The sequence below is a fragment of the Etheostoma cragini genome, chromosome 12, assembly GCF_013103735.1.
Source record: "Etheostoma cragini isolate CJK2018 chromosome 12, CSU_Ecrag_1.0, whole genome shotgun sequence".
Lineage (NCBI taxonomy): Eukaryota > Metazoa > Chordata > Actinopteri > Perciformes > Percidae > Etheostoma > Etheostoma cragini.
Window position 1 is genome coordinate 16,103,462 of NC_048418.1, and position 27,820 is coordinate 16,131,281.

Here is a 27,820-nt window from a genome sequence, read left to right on the forward strand (position 1 = left end):
AATGTGGTCAAAAAATAAACACACAAGACCATCTGCCATTGACAAAATTTATTTCCAGTGTTTCAGGAGACTGTGCACACACACCTCTAACAATCAGAGGAACACCGCATAGTTACAAACGGTCCAGTCCAATGAAGCGATTCCTCATGCAGGGACCTCTCTTGTCAAAGAAGTACCAAACTGCCCACAACACCCACACTGGCCTCATCATCATCTCACAATACTGTATTTTAATCCTGCAATTTGATGGAAATTTAAAAGTAAAGCAGCTAAAACATGGCATGTATATGTACATTTAAGTTACTTATTTTACAAGGGATATTTAAAATTCAAGTTCTGGTAAAATCAAAAAATGATAAACAGGAGAAAAAAAATGTATAAAACATGTATGTATAAAACATGTTAAGACCAGAGTGGAATGCCTAAGGAATGGAAGCTCGGCATTTTGTTACATAACCTGTAGAATGACTGAGAGTCGACAATAAAAATGTCATTCACAGTAACATCTTTGTGTATTTCAACAAAGACAAAATGGCACCCTTAACAATTCATTGAGAGGCACTTTCGATCGTGAAAAAACATTATTTTCTGATTCGAATACCCATTTCTTTTTCGTCCAAAAGTTTTCTTCCTCATTGCAGTCTACCGCCAGCCATTGACATGTGTGAACCACAAACACTAAAACCACAGCATAACATTTGCATTAGAGGGATTTTGTTCACTGCTCTTTAACCACATAACTGGGATGAATAAGAACTATGACCATTTGCATAAGTCCAGTGTCTCCTTGTCACCTTTGTACCTTTGGAAAGGCCCCTTTGACAGCAGAAAGCTTGTAGGCCGTCCAAACACAGGCTGTACCAAAAACACAATTCAAGTACACAGAAAAATAGGCATATGTACACTTTAGAGTGAAACACAAGCATCTAAAGCTTTTAGTCAATATTACAGCAAGCACGTCTGTACATTCTTCATTTGGTTACTTAGAGACTCGCTGACTTTGAACATCATAACTTTCTTCACACAAAAATAGTTCCTCTGCAATACTAAAAACTTTCCTACTTCCTATTCATTCTAAAAGACAGTTCATCCTTAAAGCCACTGAGCTAAACCTTTTAACAATCTTAACTTGAGTGGCACTGTTACCACTTCCTTGCACAGACTTCACAGGCTCATTGTTTCATGAGCACCAGGTCCTCTCGATCTTCAGCACAACAGGGATTTGTATTAGGAGGGAGGATATCCTCCTGCTACGCCATCCCAAAGTCATTTGTCATTTAAAAAAATAATGAAATAAAAGGGTATAAACACCATTTTTTGTTTCATGCCTTATACATGAGCAAGATCATCGATCCCCGTGTGCAGTAATTATCTTTTCACAAGCAAGCACACCAGTTACAGACTCACACTCCAAACAATTTTGTACAACATGCTCATTCACTAACATTGGTCACACAACAGACATTACACTGACAGACTCCCAAGTACGTACACATCTCACAGACGAAGAACATACAGAGTCAAACACGTCCAACCCTTCTTACAGGTACTGATAGAAGCGCGAATGGACCACCTGGGAATTAGTGAGTTTATGTGGGTGAGCGGTGGCCGAAAGGCTCAGATTCTTACTCTGGGGAACATCCCCGTTGAACACTTCAGCTGGACGATGTGGGAGTTCAGAAGAGGACGAGGCTCCGAGGTTCTGGGACATTGCGCTGCACGGCCCCCCCTGCTGTTCAAAGAGGTCCACGCTGACCTCTGGATTGCTTGTGCGGTGGCGCTCGCGGGCAATCCAGTCCCTAATTGAAAAGTCCTGAGAGCTGCACTTAGGCTTCAGCTGGTCCACAGCTGACAGCTCCGACCGAGAGCCTGAACCGATGCCAACGTGCTGCGACCAGTCTCCCAAAACAGACAGCTCTGCAAAGTCCCTCTGACCGCCCATGGTGTGTCTGCGTCTGATGTTCTTCTTCTTCTTACTGCGGCCCTCCGGGGACCGACTCCTCTGGGTTCCCACGCCAAACATGTCATCCACAGACATTCGCAGACGCACCTTCAGTCTGTCAGTGATCTTCAGCTTCCATGCAGGCTCTGCCTTATCTAACTCGCTCCGTGACGAGGAGCTGAGGCTGCCTGTGGAGCGGCCTTTGACTGACCCCATCACACACGACAGTCTGTTGGAATCTTTATCGCTCCAAGCTCCATCCAGTGAAGACTCGCTAACAGTTTTCTGTTGAGCAGCTTTCTTCCTGGAGAGTGTATCACATTCGATGAGTCTGTGGGAGGGGAGGGGTCGAGGGGCATCCTGCAGATCAGTTTTTCCGACCGTAAACACCGACAGGTTGCTCTCACTGTCGGTCTCCATCGGCCTTCCCTCGCTGATGAGCTCACTTCTCTCGTCGTCGGCATCGTCTCCACCCCTGCTTTCTGCCACAGACTGAACTTCAGGACTGAGAGTGCTGAGCTCTACTCCAGTCAGGAACGTCATGGAGGAAGTGGTGGAGTAGTCCGAGGTGATGGAGCAAACCTCCGCTCCCAACCCGCTGGGACCAGCTTCTGGACCCAAAGCCAGAGTCCTGCCTCGCCTCACTCTGGGCACTGACGCCTGGGAGCTGGTGCTGTTCATCGTACCGAGGTCGGACACTGTGTCGTCGTAGTTGGAAGGCGGGTCCGACAGAGAGGACTGGTGAGTCATCTGCATGCGGAAGCTGAGGTTTGGGGAATGGGGGGGTGAGGAGTACGGGGAGCCACTTTGAAGGGTGGAGGAAATGTGTTCTGGAGGCAGGGGCGTAAATGGCTGTGTCAGACTGCTGGAGAGATTCCGTTTCCTGTTGGTTTTGTCAAGCTGCTCCTCAGAGCTGTTCCTGCGCTCGTCTTTCTCACTGGTTTCATCCGTTTCCCCCTCCTCCTCAGTCCGGCTGTCCGGGGACCACAGAGGCTGCTGCTGGGTCTCCTCCGGGAGCTCCTTCTTGGGGAACACAGCATCCAGGTCGTCGTCTGAACTGCTGGGATGAGCTTTGTCCTTGGGCTTCTTACGTTTGCGGCTGGCAAAGAAGGAGGAGCGCAGCATCTCTTTGCTACACTGATCCTTCCCTGACCCCCACAAGCCCTGTTGATACAAAATCCAGACTCGTCAGAACCAGACTGAAGAATATAAAAACACTAAACAAGAAGGAATGAATGATTTATGTTGCGAAACAAAATAAGAGGACATTACCTTTGATTTGGAGGAGTCACTACATGCTGAATCTGTATCAAAAAGAAATAAGTAATTACTAAGAGTCTGCCAACCCTCGGAGTTGCTTAAAACAGTCAACAAGATAAAGAAAGAGAAAAGGCAGATTAAGAGTTTGTTTAAGGGGGAAACTGACAGATATGATGCGTATAATGAGAGCAGCTGAATGAAAGCAGACGACACATTTTCGGCTCAGAGATAGAGACAGGAGAACGAGTAACCACACTAAGCAGTATATGGATAAGTGGATCAAGCAGCAGAAGAGGCCTGAGATGAAGGGTGAGAGGAAACAAAGTCAAAACCCAGAAGTAAACCAAGACACAAAAAGCAGCTCATGCTCATGTATCGATGGAACGACGGCACATCACGGACAAACACGTCAGTCACAGAGCATCACATGTAGCCACCAACCAGCTGTAGGCATTCTTTCCCAACTCAGACATCACAGAGGAGAGAGAGTGATGAGTTTGCTCTGACTTAATGGGCCTGAGCTGAACAGATCAGTGAGTGTATGTCGTGGTTGATACAGATGGCGCAGGCAAGCCTTAGAATAACCTTAACATAAGAAAGATTGCTCTTACTCCAAGCTAGATTAACTCCTGCGGGGGGCCTTTAACATGTCATGTAACCTGTCATCCTCAACAACATAAAAGGCAAATCAAAGAGTACACAAAGGTCTCTCGTCTCACTTTGCAAAAGCAGAAAAAACGCAACTGCAGCTAACAAAGATTAACAGACTAATAGCCCTTTTCGACCAAATAGTTACAGGAACCATGGAGCCACAAGAAACTCAGGAAGTGAAAGTGCCTTTTATTTTCATTGCATCTGAAAAACCCTAAAGATTAGGCAGATTCGGTCCTTGAGGAATATAAATAAGGATGTAGGGAAGTTTTACGAGCCAGAGGTTGGCAAATAAACAACATTTGGCACTGATAGTTCCAGGGTCATCAGACAGCACTACTTCTGGAGCAGAGACTACAACAAAGTAACACAATTTAGTCAATGTATCCTCTGGTCAAAAGTTCCTGAGCTCCTGAAAGAGTTCCTACGGTGGAATCGGGCTATTAATGATCCAATTTAGGTTTATGTGTGAATAATTATCTGTACTTGAATGAAGACAAATATTTTGAAATAAAAGGCATCACAGACAACAAATCAAACAAAAAGACACAAGAGGCGGCACTTGAAACTAAAAACTACCTTTTGCGGCAAATAGCACTACATCTACATGCTTGGAGTCACTCTTGTGTGCCTCTGCATCAACAAGTCAATACGTATTTATTGGTTGTGTGTGTGCATTTGTTTGAGTGAAAACGCGTGTGTGCTGGGGAACATCCAGCTCAGTCCCACCACTACGACCCCACCCTCAGACATCATGACAGATTATGCCACATGACCGGGAGAGAACCTGAGGTTGACCGTACCATGCTACTTGTCCTTGCGATCAGCTTTAGAGACAAGAGACAGCAGAAGGGCTTTCAGAGAAAGTACAGCAGCATTGCTCTGTATCCCTCAATTTAGGGTATTGGTTTAAATATGAGACGTGCACACCACAGGAAAAATGACAAACATCGACTTCTCTTTCTTTCTTTTTTATCTTTTTTCCTCCTTTCGCCCAAATTTAAAAGAGCTGCGGGTTTCTGCAGACTAGGCAGCTACACTGGGCACAACACTCGTCCTTCTTCCTACAGTCCCAGCTGTCCATCACTGACATAACAGAGTCCATCAGTGACATCATCGAGTGATAGACGCCGCCCACTTGGCCTGTGTCAAGATTGGGTAATGTGTGAGTGCTGGACAGGAATGGTGGAGAAAAACACACTACACACAGAAGGGCAGAGGTCAGAAGGGTTAAAACTTCCATCTTTTCTTTATTTTTCTTGGTTAGATTTTCTTTGGGAAAGAACATGCCGGGATTATGTGAGAGACGAGGAGGAGGGGAAGAAAAGAACTGAAAGAAAAGGAGTCGCCTCAACACAGGTAAAGCACAGGGAGAAAAAATGACTTGAGCAGGAGAAAATAAAGAGTTAAGAAATGAAATGAACAAAAATAAAACTTGGACAATTTATCGCTTTGGGCCAAAAAATGTGAATACCAAAACAAAAACTAAGACTTTTACCCAAAAACAAAAGGATTAATAAAAAAGGCTCAACATACTGCAAGGTGTTTTTCTACAATTTTCCAATGGTTAAACCCCGAACTGTATTAATTGAAAATGTACTGATAAGGCGTGCTTTAACGGAAAAAAAGGAATTTGGCAGACTTTTTTGTTGTTGCTCAAAACACTTAAAATTATGGAAAATAGGCATGATGTTTATTACTTTAGCATTAACAATTCACACAATGATAACATTTCCAACAACTCTGCTGGACAATTATTTTAAACCTTTCTACTTTAATAATATGACTGAAACATGTTATTGCTGCCATAATAATACATATGCTGTGGCGACGCTGGAGTGCTTCTCCTAAGAGATAACCCTCTCAGACTTACCTGAAACTTCGCCCGTTGAAGCTGCAGTCCGTCCAATGTTGGAGAGCAGGTGGTCAATATTCGGCACAGGCTGAGACTGCACTGTGCTTTCCTGCTCCGCTGTGGTCTGCAGCCGCACAGTTTAAAAAAAGAACAGAAGAGAAAGCCAAGAGAAGATAAGTTACTGAACACAACATATCATTGGGTAAAAAAGAAAGATAACCACAAAAAAAGACATGAGATATGCATTTTATCTAAAGCGGCATTAATTCATTGAATTAACTCTGTTCTGGTCTCTACCAATATAGTCATTTGAGCAACTTCTCATATTGATTAGTGCAGCTGTAAATACCTATATGTGTAAAAAAAAAACAGCATTAAGAGTATTGTTATCTATGATATGAATTGTTCATCCATGACAAACAAACAACAAAAGGAAGGAAGAAAAAAAAAGAATTGCCACATACAACAGGGTCCTCATCACCGTCATCAGTGAAGAACCAGTCGTATTGCTGGATGAGGTTCTCAACTATCTTGCACTGATCGGGCATGTGATTAACCATATTGGTCATGTTGTCCTCAGAGGTTCTGACCAGCGTAGGACCAAACACAATTGCCAGGTTACGAGGCTCCATCTAAACAGATAAGGTTAGGATAAATCAGGTTTAATGCAATAATCCTCAAACGGACACTGGATTTGCAAAGGATTGGAGGCTGTTACCTAACGACATTAACACAGACAGATCTTGTTAACATCCTCACCTTGTTCTTTTCACAGTTGTCAGAAACCTTCTTGAGGTGAGCACAAAGGAATTTTAGAGTCTCAAAGTGATGATCAGGTAATTCTTGTATCTGCAAGAATTGACAAAAAAATTAAAGAGTTTCAGGATTAATGGTATGCTTAAATATAATGATATTCAAATGAACGTGTCTCACATTCGAATTTTCACTCACCAGCCTTTTGAGCTCCTTTAATCTTTCAACTGAGTCTTCCGTTCTGTTGGCTTCAATAAAATCAGCATATTTTTCTGTGAATATAGGAAAAACTTTTCTTAGAATAGCAAAAGGAAAAGTTGCACAGAAAATCCGGCGTTACTCTATTTTTTGTATGCAATTTCTGGGTCCCGACTTTCAGTGTATTTACAAGATCTCACCATTTGTAAACAGAGGTTCTGGAAGTTTTCGGAAAAAAGACTTAAGTAAACTACTGATGACGTTGAGGTCCCGCCATTTCTGCAGAAAAGTAGCGAGAAAGCATTGTGTTAGAGCTTACAGTACAAATCTGTCACTGCTAAGAGATGTCAGTAAAGTGGCACACTGTACTATGCAAGCCGGCTGTCAGTCACTCACGTCTTCTTGGACGTCAATGTCAGTCATGCCTTTGCTGTTGAGCTCCTCCTGCATGCTGGAGATTGCAGCATTGTTCCCAGGCACTCTGTAGATTCCTGTGTACTCCAGACCTCTCTCCTCCACCACAGTACAGCACACCTCCACAATCAAAGGAACAAACTGCACAACAGGGAAACATTAGATACAAAATATTACTGACAACTGCATGTTGAATCTGAACAATTAAAAAAAAATTAACAAACTGTTTGGACAAGCACAGATGTGATGTGTATGCAGTTATGTTATACACATCAGTACTTTCAACGGCCAGCCAAAGTGAGCTACCCAAGCAAGAATTAGTGACCGCTCTATATTTTATGTGTATGGAAGCAATATGCCATTAACATCATTTGAATGCTAAACTACTGGAGCATTTTCTCTCAAATAAATAAAGAGAGATTGAGACTCACCCTGTTAGACTGTGCAGCTGGACAGTCATCAAGCCGCACCCCGAACGTGACCCCAGCTGGAGTCTTTTTTTCAAAGGGCTTTCTCATAATCCCTGCAATGCCAATTTTCCAAGCACCTCTGTCCCTTGGTGGACTGGAGTCATCTAAACACAAATTAATGCACATAAATTAGACATCTGATAAAAAAATGCCCTTGAAGCACACTAAATGAAGCTGGTGCCTTTACCTCTCAGCGCCCTCCGATCCTCTCCTGTTTTGGGCGAATGAGGGCTTTGGGTCTTGCCGTCTGTTTTCCCTCCCAGGAAGGCTTGTTTGATACTGAGGGACTGGCGTGAGCTTTTAGGGGAGGGTTCAGACCTGCTGGTGGGCGTACTGATTGCAAAAAATACACAAATAACACCATTAGGTTGGCAAATAACTAAAATGGGTAGATATTTGCTGGAGTACTATGATTGAGCCCCAGGGGGCAATGTGGAGTCCCGCATACCTCATCATGTTGTATTCTTTGATCTTTCGACTGATCAAGTCCTGACTTGTTACAGCAGCATTCTGTAATGTCAGCAGATATACATAAAGGATAGTAATTAAATAAAGTTAAAACTTAAAAAATAAAGTTTATTCTACATTAAATGCAAGCTGATTTCAATTTTATTTCTAATTTAACTTCCCAATTGTTAGTTACTTGACATTTCTTGTAAATCCAACAAAATAATTTCCTAAAGTGGGCCTTTAAAAGGCATTGGTGCATAAATGCAAATCTATCTAAAAATGTCAGCTCAGAGAGGCAAATAACTGACAGAAGTGCCACAAAATGACAGAAGTGACACATGTTTGCCCTTTGAGCCAGAAAATGGACTGAAGAGGGGGGGGGGCAAGAGCGAGAGGTACTTTCTAATGTTGTAATACTAGATTTTACAGGTAGATTTTCTTCCACTATTGCTCTGCAAAAGTAAACTCAGAGTCAACTTCAGATAACGGGCGGGGGATCTTCTATGCTAATTTAAAAATTAAAGTCAGACTCATTCGTCATGCTAGATCCTGCTCTGCACTTGCGTACTGATATCACCAGACACTTTTTACCTCAACAAGAAATCGCGTCATGTTTAATTTTGCACACCTACTATTGACTATAGAGACATGCGATTTACAATGATTTATTTGTAAAAGGCACCGTTTAGCCTATTTCAATCTAAAACTCTGAAAAAATAAACTTTTCCAGAACAGACTAGTTGTGTAGCATAAGTTGCCATGTAATCTAGCCAATTTAAAAGAGCCACTTTAGTAACATCAAGAACTCCGGCATTAGGCTATACCGCTACGTGGTACACCCCTAAGGTGATGGTAATCTTGATTTTGGCCACACAACATGAGTCTTGCCTAAACACACCTCTTCATCTGGGTTGCTGTTTTCCTGAATGACTCTGATCCAAGACAACATGTCATCCCTCCCTTCTGCCTGGAACAAATACTCGCAGTCTGAGGTGGTGAGTCGCAGCACATTCTTGCGTCTTGTGTCACTGTAGGAGATGTCAATCAGACAGGCCTTTATGCTGATTTGCAGTGGGACCTCGTCAGATGGCGTGGAAGCATTAGATAGTGCATCCTTCCTGTCTTTGTAGAGGGTTAGGCTGTGACCTTGTAAAACAGCATACATAGGCTTCCATGATCTCATTCCACCACCAACACGCTACAAAGATGTGGAGACAAGAGAGAAATAATTTAACATTAAAAGACTAGTGATATATACGGTTTAAAATGAAGGTATGATTTTAAAGGCATACCTTATTTTTATCTGTACTAAATTGCCTAAAATTGAGCAACCCTTCTTTGGAAGAATCGGCAAAGATATCCGAAGAAGAATCCCTTCGAGATCCAGACTCCCCAGAGGATTTATGTCCGTCCAAAGCCTGCAAATGTGAATGTGAAAGAAGTTTCTGGCATTACTAGAGGATTGTAGACTGTGACATGAAACATGGGGAGATTGAGAGAGGAAGATGACATGCAACAAGATCTCTAGGCAAATCAAACTGGGGATACACATTTACATGGTCACAAGGACATGCCGATATCAAAAGGAAGCCAGAGAAGGTAAATTGAGAGAGCATCAAAGCCTGTCTAAAAATAATAACCAGTAAATAAAAACTGTCAAGACACACTTCACACACTGTGTAAGGAAATTAAAGAAATATTTTTTAATTTACGAGACAAGTATGTTGTATTATAGAAAGCACTTAGAGCATTACAAGCACCAAGTTCCATATTTTTCAGAATAATTCAAATGTTGTATAATGACATAAGAAAAGTCTTGCATGCTGTGAGCAAGCCTATGCTCCTCACCTTCCTCAGGCCCCGGAGACCTGGCATATTCTTACTAGAAGATCTCCTAAAGAAGTGGAACAGAGAAATGCAAATTTCAAATCAGAGACGAGGTCAGACAGATTCATAACCAAATACAAATGAGAAAATACTAAAGCCTTGACCTATTCCTAGAATGCACTCACCTTCTACCCTCCTCCTGGTAGTTATCCAGACCTTCATCGTAGGATTTGGAGCGCTCCGTTTTGCTGGCTGAATCAGACTCCAGCAAAGCACTTCTCAGGGACTCTATACAGTGATGAAAAATATGTTATTTTTCATTTATGACCCAAGTTGTGAGTGTTAATGAGGGTAACATTAAGCTCTTAGAGAAGGCTTAAGTTTTTAGTCAGGGTCAAATGTTAAAGTAAAAAGTTTAAACAATAAAAGCATGATGGGTTTAAACCCAACCAACCCAATGCCATTTACCTTGGTCATGTGACAGCTGACGACGAATGGGAGGGCATGGTGAGCCTGGACTGGAAGGACCGGTAGTTATAGATGGTGCAACAGATATCACAGCTGAGGGTGGAATAGGAGCGGCCTCCCGGTCGACACTGGGGCTGATTGGCTCATCTATGATGACAATAAAAACATTCTGTGTGAGCACAGAGATGAACAGAAATATATCTTTTGTCACATATTGAACCATGAGTATCAAAGACAACTTAATCAGCTATCATCTGTGGGATTTGGGCAACAATTTAAAACAGTCTTTCTTCTCCTATGGCTTACATGCCAAACCACAGCTGAGAATCGGAACAGATCATCTTCTGACATGTTTCCTGAGGGAAAATGAAGATCTTAGCACTTGAGTACCGCCCACTCCTGGCACTTCAAGCTTAAAACAGCTCAGAGTACAAAGCTGCTCTCTGCAGCCAAGGGGCTTTTGGAGCTAAATTTAAAAAGAAACTGTCCTAGTTCCAGCCTGTACCCAACTTTGAAACGGGGCAAAGGAAAAAGGATGTCACCATCTCCCCATCAAGGAACGTTAGCTTAACTTTAAATGTTACAACTCTCTCCAAAATTAGATGAACAATCTCTTCTGATGTAGTGTGCATACAGCACATACCATAATCCAAAAGGAGCTTAACTTTTGCATATAAGGCACAAGTGCATCAGCAAAATCATGAAGCGCCTTCTTCCAAAAGACCCTCACACATGGCTACTAAAAGACGTATCAAAAAGTGCATCCAAAATTAAACTAAATTGCTATCAAATTATTTTAAATGAACAAGGAACGATATTTATCAAATTCCAGTCATTGCCATCTAAAGAAGATAAAAGAAAAGATAAAAGAAGATAAAAGTAAAATGACCTGCCTGTAGATTAAATAAAAAAAATGGAATGGGCTATTGGACCAAATTACCTCACAAGACTTAGGCCTGGACTAGTGGGCTTTCAAACAAGCCATTAATGGAGGCCAAGAGGCTTACACAATCAGGGCACTGTTCTCCTGGGCTGGGGCACCAGTCCCAGAATGGGGATGTTGTGACATCATCACAGTCACTGGCTGCTTTGTCTGCACCTGCACCTGGCCAACCAACATTACATGGAACACTAAAGGAACAGCAGAAACACTGTTGGTAAGCCAAAGGTGAAGTGACTTCAGCTTACTGAACTTTGTATTGAAAGTATTCCTCCAGCCAACTCCTATTTACAAAATATTCAAAAAACAACTCTTAGTATAATGCCGTAGGGACCACAAGTAGGGCTGAAACGATTCCTCGAGTAACTCAAATAATTTGATTACTAAAAATCCTTCATGCAAAATGATTTGCCTCAAAGCTTGCTTTAATTAATGTTTCCAACGTTGTTTTGCTCACAGTGTTTCCGCATGGAGGATTATTATTACTGTGGCACACCAGCTTACGCTGTTTTCAACACATGCCATGCCATGAAGACGGATTATAAAATTAAGAAAGTGTGTAAGGGGCTAAAGAAGAGACAGGCTGGAGAACACAACAAAGTGTCCAAAGTTTGGAATCAGTTCAAATGTCATTAAAACATAACTCTGTACAGCGGGTCTATTGCAAAAACGAACTAGCTTACCTCAAAAATAGCACAACATCAATGCTTCAGCTTCTCAACAGAAAGTCTAACTTAATCATCCATTCTAAGAAGCTAACTCAACAAAAGTAAATCACAGAGTCGTATGGACAGTGAAACTACAACTAACAAAATCAAGAAAACTTAGTGGTGACCACAATTTAATCTAAAGATCCGACTTGTTGACTATCCCTTCGGAAAAACAGATGATTGTTGTGCACCACTCTCACAGTTGATCAAGGATCTACTAGCATAAGTGTAACAGATCTGTGTGACATTGTAATCAAATATATAAATGAAAATAGGTTGAGTAGAACTAATATTAACATATATGCCTATTTAAAGATAAGTCTAAGGTTGAAACTTGTAGTTCTAATAGTTAAGTTGCACAAGTTAAGGTAATGGGTATTTATGTCTAATGTGTGCTTTAGTTTGAGGTTGTTTCCATTTCAGAAAATGCTTTTGTAAAAACAATGCAATATGGCACTTAAATGCACTTAATGTATTGTTTGAGATGATATTGTAAGCAATGGAGGCCTTACAATTTTATATTTTTTTCCAAAAATTAAACCAAACTATTGTTTGTTATTGCTCTTTGATCAAACAAAAGTATTTCTTATCCAATTAATCAGTGGAATAATCGGTAGAATACTCAATTACTAAAGTAATCGATAGCTGCAGCCCTAACCAAAAGTACCATTTATTTTGCAACATATGTTAGGTATATTTTTCAACTGCTTTCAAAATACCCAAATTTAACACAAACTAACTCCTCTCCTATGGGTCTATTTAAACCTTTCAGTGGTGTTGCTGCCTGTGACCTTGTTCCTCCGTGCAGTATACTTGCAAGTAAAAAATCTTTTCTCCCGTAAATATAAGTAGATCAGCAATCCACAACAGTTTATTTAAGTTAAATCCATCAAAGACATGCTGACTTGGTCAATTCAATTCGAAAAAGGTAAATCTGTCTAAAGTTTCTTTTCATTATCATCTTCTCTAAAGAACCAGCCTAATGATACAGAAGTAACAACAAGGCCTAAAATAAATACATCAGACATTAACTGGGAATAACAGGATATCCACAATCAGAGTACTCACCTTTTCATTTTACTACATTTAAATCATTTTCAATCTGTCAAAAGATTTCATAAAGGTCATCCACCTGCACACTCTGTCTTATCTCCAGCAATGTTACTATAGTAACAAGGCACACCAATAAACATGCTGAGAGTTCCTATGAAAATTGTCTTTTTACTTACTGCTGAACTGATAACAGATATTTTTTAAAACAAGACTTAATACACTGAAAATCTTGTAAAAATTGTAGATTTTGAAATGTGCTTGGTGCCGTTTCCAAAATCTAATCCAAAGCAGTAAAAAAGTAACACATTCTGATTACCTCTTAAAGGGCATAAAAACATTTCTAAAACCTGTTTTTTAAAGCACTGATGATGACAACTATTTAATCACAATGGAAATGCATTATGGGACTACTGAACCATAATACAATGCATGCTGAAGAGAGACCATCCAAAAAACAATATATTAGGGAAGAAATTCAATATGTCCCAAAAGGCTTAAGCCATTCATCACTCCGCCCTAGTTAAGCCAAATATCCCACAAAACCTGATTAATAACATCTTCCTACGAAGGAGAATTTATTTGTTTTACACACACACACACACACACACACACACACACACACACACACACACACACACACACACACACACACACACACACACACACACACACACACACAAAATCAGATTAACAATGGAACCATAGTGCTCTACAGGCTCTGTTCAATTCTCCATTCATCAATTGAATTAACAGACTTCCATTGCCATCTATGGTGGAAGTCCTTTAACCAGCTACAGTATCAGCACTTCCAGTCAGCCTCATATTACTACTGCCTGCTGTTGTTGCCATAACAACTTTGGGTGGCAAGGCTACAACTCCGTATTCTCTTACCAATGAATGGAATGGAGTCCAGAGACTCATCTAGGTTGCTGGAGCAGGAAGTGTGACAATGTTCCCCAAGTCGGCGTATGCGCATCTCTCGACGTGCATCGTTTGGAAGCCAGCATGCAGCCACATCTGCTGTGGAATCTGGTCCGTCGTCATTTACAGCCAGGATGTAGGAGGGGTGCCGCAGAGGGCTGGGGTTCTTACCAGATGGGTGTTTCTCCCTTAGAATGACCCCAGTCTCTGCGGGGCTTTGCCCATTGATCTGACTCTGGTAGTCTGGTTGCGGTGGTTTAAGGATGCTTCGCCTCTGAAGCATCTGTTTCGGGTTGGTGCACGAAGACGTGTTTCCTACCAATGCTGCGTCTCTGTCTGCCTCAACACCCTGTATGGTTTCAGCCCAGATCCTGCTCTGCCCTTGTTGCCCTTGTAATGCATGGTTTCCTTTGACTGCAACTCTTTGATCAACAAGAGAATGTTCAGCACTTGTGCCCTTAACAAAATGTGAGTTTCTGTCTGAGAGCATGGGTGAGGAGCGATTCTGAAGAGAATCTGGTCCTTTAGAGTAAAAAGAAGTGTTTGGTGCCCCCCTCATACCACCGCTGTATCCCGCAGAAGGCCTGTAGAGCATGTCGTGTCTGGGGACAGACTGTCTGCTGGGCCTCGTAACTTGGTCTGCCCTTCCGTGCCCTCCTCTCCTTTCACTGGGCCGAGCCAGCTCTACAGGGTCAACATAGTCTGTGGAGTGTGCCCGGGCTTTGTGCATTAGGCCATCCTGGGACATGCTTCGTGGAGGCCAGTTTCTAGTATGGCTCATTCTCTCTGCACCGCTCATACGGTCCTGCGAAGCACTGCGTGGGGCAATCTGAAAGTGGGGGGGAGGTCCTTGGTATGACCGTTCATGTGAGGTACTCCGTCGTCGTATACCCTTAGGGCCCCAGTCACCACGGAGAATGTGATGAGTAGTGCCAAAGGTGGTCTGACTGGTTGCTCGCAAATTGTCCAGTCTCTCCTGTATAGTCCGACTACTATGGGAATGGATTCCTTTGTTGTCAATATACTCCCTGTACGTTTGGTAAGTGCGCCAATCGATGTTTTGATTGTTGCCTGGGTAGTGAGGTAATTGGCCTCCATATGGACCCATTCCTGGACCACTGGGATAGACATCGGCCTTTCGAGGGTGGGGATACTGGGCCAGTGACCCAGGCCTCCCCCTGACATAGACAGGGTCCATGTAATCTATTCTATGTGCTGGAACCATGCGTCCTATTTGGCCTGCATCAGGAGGAACCACCACAGTCCTCACACTGTCGTTGCACATGCGCACAGCCATCTGGCTTTTTGGATATGATTTAGGAGGAGGCGATGGGGGAACGGTGATCTCCTTGCGGTATCCATGGTCAGGAAGTGCTGTTGGCCCTCGGGAGACCTGCCCTGCTGAGTCTTTTGCCTGGGCCATGCCCGTAGGCTTACAGTCTACTCTGGGGTAGCATACAGGGGGTGGATCAGGAATGTGACAGGCATTTCCACTGTAGCTGCTGCGGCCACGGACGTAGGCATCCTGGGAGTAGGCCTAGAGACAGAGCAACAAAACAGTGTTACAATATATATTGTACAGGCTGCATTGCAAGTCTGTGTAATATTCAACAGTGTGCTACCAGATGCTTAAAGAGAAGTCAAGCATGATATTACAAATGTGACTGGATGCATGTGTGGGCAGTGCATGTTGCACAATAAGTGAGCGGAGGCGTTAGCAGTTCAGGGGTGTCAGTGGTCTTCATCTGCTCCTTATTTAGAGTTCCCATGGTAATGTTTACTGTTCCAGAATATATTACACTATAAGCCAATGTAGAAAATATTTTACTAAAAGAGAAAGATGGTGCTTTAAACTAGATTTTTATGGAAGAGCAGTATTTCTCCTTTAATCCAGACTGTGTTCTCCAGAGAACAATTTATGTCTCTTTTTTCATACCAAACAAATGGGTTTTAATATAAAGAAAAAAGTATTTGTCTGTCAAAGAAATGAACATTTAATACAACTGCAGGCATCTTAACATAAATGTGGAATGGTGTTTACACTGAATTCTATATTTAGCCTTCACTGTAACATTTTGGCAAAAACTGCGTGGCAATCAATACATGTTAGATAAGGCGATCAAGTAGCTAACACTTAAAATATTTGAACAAACACAAAAATGAATAATAAAAATAACAGATGAGAGGTAACTAGTGCCTTCATTTTCCCACCTCAGACTGATGGACTCTAACCTGAGGAGGTCGCACATCCCTCATAGAAGATGTGCTATATTTAGCCTGCCTGATTATCATTCAAGGTTTGGAAGCAAACATGATTTCACTGCAGATACTACTAAAATAGTTTTAAATAAATAGACCATGGACGTTTTCTATGAGTTTGTTGTCCTCACTTCATGTACCTGCTAGACATAACTTCCTGCACATACAAAAGACGTGTGAAGGTATGAGGACTTTGATCCTGTTACCTGCTGGCAAATTACAATCTTACATAAAGCTTTGTGTGCCACAGCAATCTGTACCGGGCTCTGTTTCTCCCTTTGTAAGCATGAGTGTTTAAAAGAGTTCAGAGGTCACTGGCCTTTATCACAATAATGACATCTGGCAAGGCGGATGGAGAAGGGGCGAGGCTTCACAGAGATACTAGCTAGATGCCACCTCAACTGCTCAATCTAACAGGTACTGCAGGCACAGTGCATCGGCCATTTCTACAGTCTACACATTTAAAGCACTAACACAGAACTGACCATTGAACAGTCAACCACGACAACTAAACAGCAATAACGTATCCCCTGAAGACCACATCCTGTCATGCATGTTGACAATTTTGACATGCATGACATATGCAAATTGGGACCGCAAATACAACATGTCAACGTCAAGTGGGTATCCAGAATGCTGTTTGCTTACCAGATTAGTAGTTTCCAGAAAAAAAGGCTGCCATTACAGCATGTGAAAAAGAGTGTCAAGAAATCAAGGGAGATGAGGTGGATGAGAAAAAGATGCCAGCAGAACAAAATGCAAACATTATAAAACAAAACAGCCACAGCAATGACTGGGCTTGACATGCTAAAAATATACTACAGCTGCAGCAGCAGGGATGAAGAAGCAGGGATGTAGCAGGGGTTGACACATTACGACCTGCCTGTGCCTCTCTGTCCTGGGTGAGGTGGCAGGAGCAGAAGCTTGCCTTTCATGCTGCTGTTAAGTCTCCATGGTTCTATCCATCTTCAGCCAGAATATTACGCTAACTGATGCCTAACAAGGTGCCTCCAGTCTACGTCTCTCTCTCCCTCCCTCCGCTATTGCTCACATGACAGAAGCAGCAGCTGCTGCTTATACATTCAGCTCTGATGGTACAGCTCCCCCCTCCCACTCCTTTCTCTCTCCTTTTTCCTGGGCATCAACCTGTTCTGCACACAGGGCAGTCAGCTGATTTTATCTACTGGTTTTAGCTCATCATTTGTGATGTTTCCTCTTTTTCTCTGCTCAGTATTTCCTCTGCTCTCCTTGCATTCAGTTCCCCCCCCTTTTCTGCTCACTGAATGTACACTCTCTCCGTCTCTTTGCTAGGCAACTGCTGCCTGTCTCCAAGCAGTAAGTGTGTGCTGCCGCCTACAGTGTAATGTCATCCTGCTAGCATCTCTGATAATCCTCTTGTTCTTATGGACAGCCCTCAGCAGTTTGCCTGCCTACATTAATATATATTTTTTGTGTGGCTGCTGACCATTTATGGTGCATCATTGTGGCAACTGTTTTCCAAACACATGTGTAAGATACAGTGATGTGTGTAAATGGGTACAGAGGGAATAATGGCAAGAGAGAGGTTCAAACAGGGAAGAGGGGTGGAGTAAGAATCAATTGGTTATTAGAATGGAGTAAATGAATGCATAATGAATGTAAGAAGAGCTTTAAGTCTGCATGAACAATATTTTGTTTTTCTGTGACTTTTTAAGTTTAACTTCAATTGATTCATGATAGAATGTTATATCTAAATAGTAAATAGCATTGACACGTTTTAAATGTTTTTTGTTAAATGACTGCATATTTTTGCTATGATGTGAAGCTTAAAGAGAGAGATGACTTATGGTACCATCAAATATTGATATTGCAATACTGGATGCCATTCTCCTAAATGATTTATTGATATACCTATCAAGTTAAGTATGAAGATTCACTCTGGATGTAAAGAATCCACAAGGGAAAATTTCAAGTAAAGAGCCAAGCTCTTTTATTATACAATTCATAAGCAGGCTGTCCACATAATACAAGCCTTAGGTGAGTGCGCATCACCCCCACGCCCCCTTCACAGAGTTACTAGTAATCACGGAGAACACAGAGGATTAAAAAAAAGCATGGGCACTTCAGAAAAGGTAATTATCATCACTTGAGTTTCTGCACAGGAAAGTCACCAGACGACCCAATCTTCTGAACACAGCCATACTAAGAAATACAGAGCTGGTAGTCTTTATTGACTTTGTACAAACTCATTTGGGAATAGCTTGATGTAACAGACGTACATTAACATCAAATAGCAAAGTTACGCACTTAAGCCTTAATTAAAAATTAAAAAAAAAATCAAATTTAGTACACTGACATAAGACTCAAGAAGTTCACTTCTCATCTCCCTACTAAGAATCTCAGTCCATGGTAATTTTTTGTGAATGTAATCTATTATGGATTATTAAATGCTTGTATGTACTTGCACTATTTTTGGTAGACTAGATTATTAATGGCCAATGTGTTGTAACCTACTAAATTGGCTGACAGTATTGCCAGTGTGACGTCTATATCTACACCCTTTAATGTGAGTCAATTCCCAAATGAAGTCCCTGTTGGGTGAAAACGTTGCTTTCACGTCAGTATTAGGAGTTATAGTGTGCGGACATTCTTTTTCCTTCACTGATCCATAATGCCTAAGTACATTGAGGACTTGGGGATGTAGCATGAGTAATGGGCACAATAACTTTTCTACAAGTCAGCTGTTTAATGTAGGTCTATTCTGTTCAGACCCAAGTTTTAAGACAATTTTAGCAAAATACCCTCTTACCTTTGTGACATTAACAAATGAAAAAATATCATCTACATAGATGGAGCGGTGTATGTTGCTCCATTACAATGTGTCTATATATGTATTTTAGATGATGCCTTCTCTTCCAGTCAAATTAGGCCATTTTGACAGCACTGTCAGCAGCGGTTTAAGAACAGAAAGGCCACTCTGGCCTGATTAGGAGGCCTAGATAGAAAACTCTGATGGGATATGCAGGCTGGCTGCATCTCATGACTACTGTCCTAGCATGAACTCCTTAAACTAGAGCAGTTCTGTGAGATCAGGTATAATTGTTAATCATAATTATTGTGTGACTAAAACAACAGTGAACAATTTTGGTTTCAAAAACCAAAAAAAAAAAAATGAAAATGAACCCCATTAAGAAAATAGGATTGAGAAACTTACCAGTTGCAGAATATCCTCATCTTTTGGCATCACACAAAGTTCAAGAAACTCTCCACTGTTGGGGAGCAAAAATAAATTTAAAGCAGGGAATATAGACAGACTGACCAGAATCATCCTCACAAATTGACATTAAACCTCACCTGTCTTGGATCAAAGATATAACCTCACAATAGGCTTTCCCGATGATGCTTGCGCCATTCACCTTTACTAGTCGATCACCTAATACACGTAAAAATAAAAAAAACAGTAATGCCATCGGTAACAGATAGGGGTAGTAAAAACTGCAAGCTTTGTAGAGCAAAGTTTGTCTTAAGCATCAGTCACATGATGTTGACGTTTATGGTAAATGTGCTAAAGGTTCCCTGTAAACACTAAAACATCAGAACTGGGGTATCTACCCAATATAGGAGCACAAAAAGGAGTGCTTTCCTACAACTACATGGCCTGGCAAAAGGTTTTTGCTTTAAAGCAGCAATACTGTCAGGCCACTACTGAAAACTGCACTCCTTGCATTTTTCTTCCATTTTGCTTGCAACACTAATATGTCAGTGCAATAGCTTAGAGGAAGTTTTATGCTCTGTTTGACATCAGTTACAAGATTATGCCTGGGTTCTAGTGATGGCAAGACCTCTGAGTCCTAAAACCTCTCGTCTCCAGTAGGTTACAGTTAATGAAAGCAGGATCTTTTGATGATTGATTAACTGCAGGGGCGTCGGGGGTGAACTGAGTATCAGGGTCCACATGTGAGGAGGGTCCAAAGAGATGCTAGAATGCATAGCTGTAGAAGCAGGAAGGGGCCCATAGAAACACAGGACCCAGTGTGCTCCGCCCCTGATTACCTGTGCAGAGCCCAGCTCCGTGTGCAGGGCCCCCTTCCTTGACTTGCTTCACGAAAATGGTGTCCATGGGTTCTAGCCTATTCCGTTGTCTCCCTGATGGAAAGAAACAAGTCAGTATACCTTACACAACAAGTACTGTATATTATGCATGAAAGCATATAAATTGTGCACATGCAAAGAGCAGCACATTTTTTCAATATCCTTTTTTTGTTTAACTAATTGACGCAAGGAAATTAAAACCCAAAATAACTTCATTTTCTGGTAAAAGATGGACTATACTGAAGGCAGAACCTGAAAAGTGAAAAACAACTACAAAACCTAACAATGCGTGCCAGAGAAGAGAAGGAGAGAGAAACTGGGAGCTTTGTTACAGCATTTGGAGACATGACAGCAGAACAGACTGTTTTTGCCAATGCTTGCATGTATTAGTTTTGAATAGACATGATCATTAAAAAAAAGAAAAGAAATGGTTGGGTTTTAGGGAGGTGGATGAAACGAGCTAAAGAGAGGAAACCTTTTTGCTCATGCTGCTCCTGTCTCCTAGCAGCTGCATGGTAGCAGAAAGGGAAACGAAGGGAAAAAAGAAAAGGGGGTGAGAGAAAGAGAGCCTGAGAGAAGGTAGAGTGATAGTGTGATCGTGTGCTCAGCTGCACAACTCCCACTCTTTCCTTATAAACTGACAAATAGCTCTATGAACAGCCAAAGAGTGGCTAAAATCCTTTACCGGGAGTTAACATTCTGGTTGTGAGTCAGCGCACAATGTCTCAAACTACAGATGATGGGAAGGCCAGCATGAAAACAAGAATTACAAATAAATAAATGGTAGTAAAAAATAAAAAAAAATAAAAAAACACATGATCAATAAAAGTTGTTACAAAATCTTAATGTAGCCAAAATATAAATTTATGAGAAACAAAACTTCTGGCCCTGTGAAAGACAATATCACCAGCTATTTTTGAATGTTTTGTGTTTAAGCCATTGGAAAAGGGGGCATGTGCAATGAGGGAGCTTAATATAAAATCAGTGGTTAATTGATCAATAATAATTAACATTACTTTGTAAAACCTCAAACACAGACACACTTGTGCCTCCATTTTTCTCTCTTCCACACATGAGATTACTCATGCAGAATTACATCCTGGGGACTCACATTATGTAACACTGTAGCAGGAGTTCCATACAACTAAAGTAGAAAGAAATGCTCCCTCTGGTGGTTGATTATAAAATCGCATCACTATCAAAGTGAGCAATGTTAAATATTTAAATGTATAGTGGAAGCAACTTACTGTTTTTGCCTTTGCCACCTTAAGGAACATAAGATAATATATTGAGACCCAACTATTTGTGCATTCATATTTTTTTTCTTTAACTTACACTTAACAAATGGTAGCAATACAATGGAGGTTTCTTTACTCTAAATCAGTCTAACTAGATTTATCTTTGCTCTAAAAGACTTCTTTGGGTAATGTAATGCCCAGTCTGGACTAAAAACTATCCCAGGTGTTTCCTTCTTCAATTCTGGCTTGCTGCCTACGAGCCTCTGTGTCAACCTTTATGCAATTGCGAGGCTTCTTTAATATTCTCTGGCTCACTTCATCAGAATCAACAAAGCTCCAGATTAAAAGGGTTTTCAGTGTTTTTCAGTTTTTTGGATGAAATATGAAGTAAAAGACTGCTGTGATGGGAGCTGGCTTTACTGTACGATTAAATTAAGTTTACATTTGGACAATGAGCAAGCTATGTGTATTCTTTTTAGCATATCCCTACTGTTGCAGAAATCAAAAACTGGGTCACAGAAATAAGTTTGAATTTAGAACTGAAACACCACAATACTAGTGCTATCAAACGATTCAAATATTTAATCGCAATTAATTGCATTAATGTCATAGTTACCTTGCAATTAATCGCATATTTAAGCTATTCTAAATGTCCCATTTAGTTTGTCCCATTATTTTCATTACATTTCATTTTTTCATCATTGTAATGCTCTCATCAACATGGAAAAGTGGATCGGCTTGCTGTGTGCAAATGTTTTTTTATCGAAAACAGCATTGACATATAGCCTACTGTAGTGTTCCATTTCACGCTAACATTCTCACTTTGAGCAAATAATCTCTCACAAAATGTAACACTGTCCATCAATGAAAGGATGAAAAAAATACTTTTGAAGGGGGGTGGAGAATTCACATCAGCTGTGTGCTTGGCCATCAAGTGATATTTCAGACTGAAATTGCTGCGATGAGATAGTTTAGAATGACAAAACACACAGATCCCTTTGGTCTTGTCAATGGAACCATTTGGGAACTATTAAAAAGTAAACTTTCCATTCAGAGTCTTATTGTCATCCATTTTGGCGTCTCACGCTCGTCATCCACTTAAAACGTAACGTTACTACTCTTTGGCTGGCTTGCAAGCCCAAACAAGTGTGTGTTGCGTACCTGTTTTTTTGTTTTCGGTCTAGCTAGATCCAGTGTAGTGGTGTAGTTTTTCTCACAGTACTAGTCGTTGCAGCAACATGTGAAAAAAAGGCCAAAGTTTTGCTAGGCCAAAAAGAACGTTAATATCGCAAAATTGACACCGTTAACATGTGTTTACATTAATGCCGTTAACACATTTAACTGACAGCACTACACAGTACCACTGAATCTTGTGGTTATGGGGAGATGCCACAGAGAGTGAGAGAGAAAGAAGTCTCTGGCAAGATAAAAAGCTATGTCGTGATTTACACTCACATATCCAGCCTGGCTGTGCCTTGCTGGATATTTCTGTGCACATTTACATGAATTACTGTGTATATACGTCATATACAATCCATTCAGGATTTTAATTGAATGAAAACAACAATTATCATTAGTGCAGGACTGTAAACAGATTCAAGTATGTGTCGACGAGTATGTGCAGATGAACGTGAGACTGTGGGCCCTCTGCTTTCTAAATAGTGGTATCTTCATCCCAGCCCACATTATCTGTTGCAGCATACAGTTAATCAACCTGCTGGGCGATACAGTGTTATAACATCAAAAATGTGATGTGACAAATATTCTAGGTATTTTGGTTATTGTTATATTTCTTAGTGTTTGACTTTAAAAAGACTGCTTTACAGTCATGTGACATATATGAGAATGACTGACGGTAGTGTTTTGTGATCAATTATGAAGTCCTCTACCTGTCACCATAACACTAGGGCTGGAGAGGTTACCACATTACCGCGGCCACGTGACGCCTACCAAAGGTCTGAGCTTGTCACCGTCATCACTACAAAAACCATTGGCCCACCCATGTGTGCATGTTGTTTCTAATGACGTGGGTTCATTGATTTTAATGGCATGGACTGTGTCTGATGACATTGTGTCTTAGATGGATTCATGTTTTTCCAAACAAAACTTATTAAAAGATGGAGCAAATCCAACCGTTCGCAAGTTAGGGAGCGCAATGTTCCATGACACATTCTCAATTTGTGTTGACTGTTAGGCTTTTATGCGAGAGTACCTGTGTAATGTCTTGTATCGGAGAAATGTGTTTGCCTTTCCTACAATGTATTATGGTAGGAAATGCAAAAACAGTTCTCCGTTCTCAGCTGAGGTAGACACTCTAACCTTACAGCTTCAGTGTTTTGCACATTAGCCTAGCAGCTAGCGGCGTTTCCTTCTGTTTATAGCTTTATACCAATAAAACGGCCAGGCTAAATGTCAGCCTGCTTGCACGTTTCGTAGCCTAAAACAGAGCAGTTTATATTGGTAGAAAGGGCAACAAGTTAGCGAAGTCGCACTCACTGCCTGCTCAGCTGCTAGACGGGCTGCAACATATGTTGTTGTTTTTTCGGGAGTAACGGCATTCACTTTCTTGGCAGTACTGACAATAGATAAAGCCACCGTGTTTTGAGAAGCTTTAGCTCACTTTACATCAACTTTGCCAACTCTTTTTTTCTCTCTCTTTTCCAAATGGGCTAGCCTACTCTTCGTTACTGCTCACGCTCCATGCGCGACCACACAAGCACTTAAATCAGTCACTCAAAGCACCCTTCCATTCTTGCTCTAACTTGCGGTACTCTCGTAAGGGGGCTGCGGTATACCCCACTACCGTGGGAATTTCTTTCTTTTCAACCACGGTAAGAATAAAATTCATACTGTCCCAAATTGTTTTTCCTTCATACATTTTTGTGTGAAAATGTTTTATAAAAAAACCCACAAATAATGCTGCAATCAATAGCAATACACATTGTATTACTAAATATTGTGATACTTGATAATATCACTCATTCCTATTTCACAACTTTGCATGGCGAGCAGCACTTTAAGTTAAGACTTAGGATTTAAAACTTAAAGATTTATGGGATTTCCCATGTGTAATGAAAAGAACTTGTGTATAGAATACCTCACTTTCTCAACATGTCAAAGATGAATTACAATTTTCCTCTGCAAGGAATAAAAATGTCTAACAGAATTCGTGAGGTCCACATGCGCAAATTCCAGTGACAGCATGGTCAACAAATGACAACAGACACACACACAGCTAAGCCCACAGACAAGCTACTGGAATATCCTCTCACAGTGATCACACTAGGATGAGACAGGCAGGAACTCAATCAAAGAGAATTCCTATCAGGAAACTCTAAATGAAATATATTCTAGTTGGAGAAGTCTGAATCAGTACAGTACATTTTACAGTATGTTTTGAATCTAATGTTAGACTTCAAAGTTGCCCTTTTGGCGTCCATGGAAGGTGGAAAATTCAATTCAGACTTTCAAATGTAAATAAATAACTAAATATCACAGAGATACTCTGGTCAATGACATGACGGCCATTTTGTTGTGTCTATAAGGTTAAATTAAATTTAAATACATTAAATTTAAAAACAGACAAATTACTTCAATACCTACTTTTTAGAAGCTATATTTCAAACAGTTTGGTTTTAATCAATTTTAAGAGAATAATTGGACAATAATAGCAAAAACGTCTAAGTGGTGTAACCTTCAAAACTTTGTACCAACATTTGTAACTTATTTTCTTAAAGAAAGCAAATTTTTTAATAAAAGAGCCCTTAAACTACTTTGTCGTTAAACCAAATGCAAGATGAACATATTTATTTACAATATATTTTAAAATTATGCTTATATATATATATTTTAATAATATAGGGAATCCTGTCAGTCATGCTAGCTTCCTGAAATGTCAAAGTGGTTTAACCACAGACAGTTAAAGAAGTGGACCAACAGATCCCTTTGTTCTGGATGGAGACGAGTGAAGGAAAATAGAAGCACTTTACGGGTGATGGCTAGAAGTTACTGCGCAGCGTCCAACTGGGCCTAACAATGTAGTTGAGACGTGGACAACCTGTCTGAAAGTTGTAATTCTTCTGGTAGCTGTGCCAAGAGAAATCTCAATCATTCCCAATCAGTAGAGATGGAGAGGGTAGGTATATCTTTGGAGATAACATAGGCAAAGGCTAATTATTGCTAACTTACATGCTAGTTAACATTAGTAATTATACCTAAACAGCTGATAGAAGTCCAAATTGTCTGCTACGGAGCCATAACATGAGGTGCAAGGTAAAGGAGCCTTTTATACATTGTCGTGTTTCTCTAGAAATAAACAACAGACAAATAAGAGTCTTGAAACACTTCAGATGTAAGTCATTCACTGTAAAAGTGGCACCAAAATGATTGGCAGTCAATGGGATGCTAACTGCAGGTGATGGCTTCGTAGCATGGGCATTTTGGTCCTTTATTTATAGAGGACAGCTGAAGAAATGAGAGGGGAGAGAGAAGGAATGACATGCAACAAAGGGCCATCACAAACTTATATTTTCGGGCATGTCAGATTCCTTTACAAAATTTGTGGAACATGACTGCTGGATTTTTTCTGTAAAAAAAAAAAAAAAAATGACAAAGGTCTAACAACCAAATTATGTGTTTTAAAATTTAAGGGAGAAATTGGGGCATGCAAAATGGGGAAAATATCTTAAATGTATATTTTTATGTTACATTAAATAACATAATGTTGTGTGCGACATTAAATGTTGCACACAACATTTAATGTCTTTAACCCTGTATTAAAACAAATCAACATTAGCTTATGCCAGGGGGTTGATGTCAAGCTTTTCCCTTTTGAAGAAAGAAAATAGAATGGTTTGAGACTACCAAGGGGAAAAGAGGGTCAGACACACACAACCCAGTAAAATTGAGGCCATCTCTTTGTGAGAACCTTTTTATGGTGAGGGAGAAAAGCAGCAAGAACAACAAAGTCAAAACAATATGAAGAGGTGGGTTAGTGCAGGGCCGAAACAGGTGGTGCTAACCAGACCTTTTATGCCTTCACAAAAGGTCAGTGACACACAGGAGCTACATTGTTCTCATTTCATAAGGAAGCAAAAAGAGCCAGTCGATGGATTAAGAGTCATTAGAAGTCAGAGGCACTGCTCTTGCAAAGCGGTGCTGAAGGGCAGGCATGAAGAGGAACAGCCAAGTTTTTTCTGCTTACCTCTGCGGCCATGATCTTCCTCCTGTGAAAACACAGAAATAATCAAGTGACTTTGTTGTTCACAGTCACAGAATGTAGGTATCAGACTTTTTGTTGACTCAGTGTAATCCTGCGTGATAAGCAAACAATACTCAGGTACATGGAACTCGTGAAAGCTTCTGACAAATTTAATAACAAATACAGTCCTGAAATTTACCGGGAAGCAGTGCACGGTCGACTCCGGTGGGTACACGATGAAGTGACGCAGCGTGAAGCCAAACCCTTGGGAGGTGCGCCGCAAACGCACAGTTTTAGGTCTCGGCCATGAGAAAGGCTCCTCTTCTGTTGGGTATTGCGCTGCAGGAGAATCAGCCAAGTTTCTCCATTCTGGTGATTCACTCTACACAAAGAGAAAAGTGGAGGAAGGGATTTCAATTGAGTAGTCCTACTCAACTACATCTTTGATATTTGTGCTGAAAATGTAGCTATGAAATTGAAAGTGTAAATGCTGGAATACCCCAGTGCTAAAATCCTAAAACAATGTTACTAAAACTACACCATAAACATAGTCATCCCCAAATTACATCTTTCCAGTTGAGCTAATGTAAATGAACCCCAAGTGTCAGTCGTTCATTAAACATAGTTTAAGAGAATACGCGTTTGAAAACTAACAGCTGTACAGTGTTCACAGTGAATTCATGGTATCCTATTTTCACAGCTGGATAGTAGAGCATGTCAGGGTTCAGGGCTTTGGGCACCCCCCTCCTGTGTTTACTGGCTATTTATAGCCTCACACCTTTGTGGAATTGTGTGTGTGCAGTAACACCCCCCTTTACTCAGGTCTCTCCATATCATATTCCCTTTTCCAGTACAACTATCAGGAACGCCTGTCTAGTATTATCACTCTAAAAAAGTATTTTTCCTCACCCTGTCTCACACAAACCCTCCCCCTCCTCCCTGAAGCATAGAATTTCCCCCACAATGTGAGGAATTTGATGAGCTTGCATTTACACTATCTGCCTAGGCAGCTATGTTAAGTAAATGTCAGAAAATCAGAGTGAATTACCTGCATGTTAACATAGCCAGTGCATAACTACAATAAACAAAGAACTTGCAAGACTATTTGTCTGCTTGGTATTAATGCAGTTGCAAAACTAA

General features: G+C 40.9%; 2 protein-coding genes across 6 annotated transcripts in view; one reads left to right on the forward strand and one right to left on the reverse strand.

Moving 5' to 3' along the window:
* The window catches only part of LOC117953724 (dipeptidyl aminopeptidase-like protein 6), a 101,645-nt gene extending 85,381 nt beyond the window's left edge, over window positions 1–16,264 (forward strand). The window contains exon 27 of the transcript XR_004658670.1: window positions 16,254–16,264. The gene's annotated coding sequence lies outside the window, so the exon portion shown is untranslated. The remainder of the gene's footprint in view (window positions 1–16,253) is intronic.
* Window positions 34–27,820, reverse strand: part of arhgap21b (Rho GTPase activating protein 21b) — a 41,384-nt gene continuing 13,597 nt past the window's right edge. For 4 of the 5 annotated variants that reach the window (XM_034886982.1, XM_034886983.1, XM_034886980.1 and 1 more), the window contains exons 3-24: window positions 26,880–27,062; window positions 26,684–26,705; window positions 20,204–20,296; window positions 19,505–19,583; window positions 19,365–19,419; window positions 13,883–15,449; window positions 10,289–10,435; window positions 10,006–10,108; window positions 9,842–9,887; window positions 9,286–9,411; window positions 8,892–9,191; window positions 7,992–8,053; window positions 7,731–7,876; window positions 7,505–7,647; window positions 7,056–7,214; window positions 6,860–6,938; window positions 6,660–6,733; window positions 6,468–6,557; window positions 6,173–6,340; window positions 5,727–5,832; window positions 3,215–3,246; window positions 34–3,106 (exon numbers count right to left, since the gene is read on the reverse strand). In XM_034886982.1, the coding sequence (XP_034742873.1) occupies window positions 1,541–3,106; window positions 3,215–3,246; window positions 5,727–5,832; window positions 6,173–6,340; window positions 6,468–6,557; window positions 6,660–6,733; window positions 6,860–6,938; window positions 7,056–7,214; window positions 7,505–7,647; window positions 7,731–7,876; window positions 7,992–8,053; window positions 8,892–9,191; window positions 9,286–9,411; window positions 9,842–9,887; window positions 10,006–10,108; window positions 10,289–10,435; window positions 13,883–15,449; window positions 19,365–19,419; window positions 19,505–19,583; window positions 20,204–20,296; window positions 26,684–26,705; window positions 26,880–27,062 (5,346 nt within the window). In that variant the 3' untranslated portion in view covers window positions 34–1,540. Of the gene's footprint in view, window positions 3,107–3,214; window positions 3,247–5,726; window positions 5,833–6,172; window positions 6,341–6,467; window positions 6,558–6,659; window positions 6,734–6,859; window positions 6,939–7,055; window positions 7,215–7,504; window positions 7,648–7,730; window positions 7,877–7,991; window positions 8,054–8,891; window positions 9,192–9,285; window positions 9,412–9,841; window positions 9,888–10,005; window positions 10,109–10,288; window positions 10,436–13,882; window positions 15,450–16,819; window positions 17,535–19,364; window positions 19,420–19,504; window positions 19,584–20,203; window positions 20,297–26,683; window positions 26,706–26,879; window positions 27,063–27,820 lie in introns of those variants that run through there. The other variant, XM_034886984.1, reaches the window with a different exon arrangement.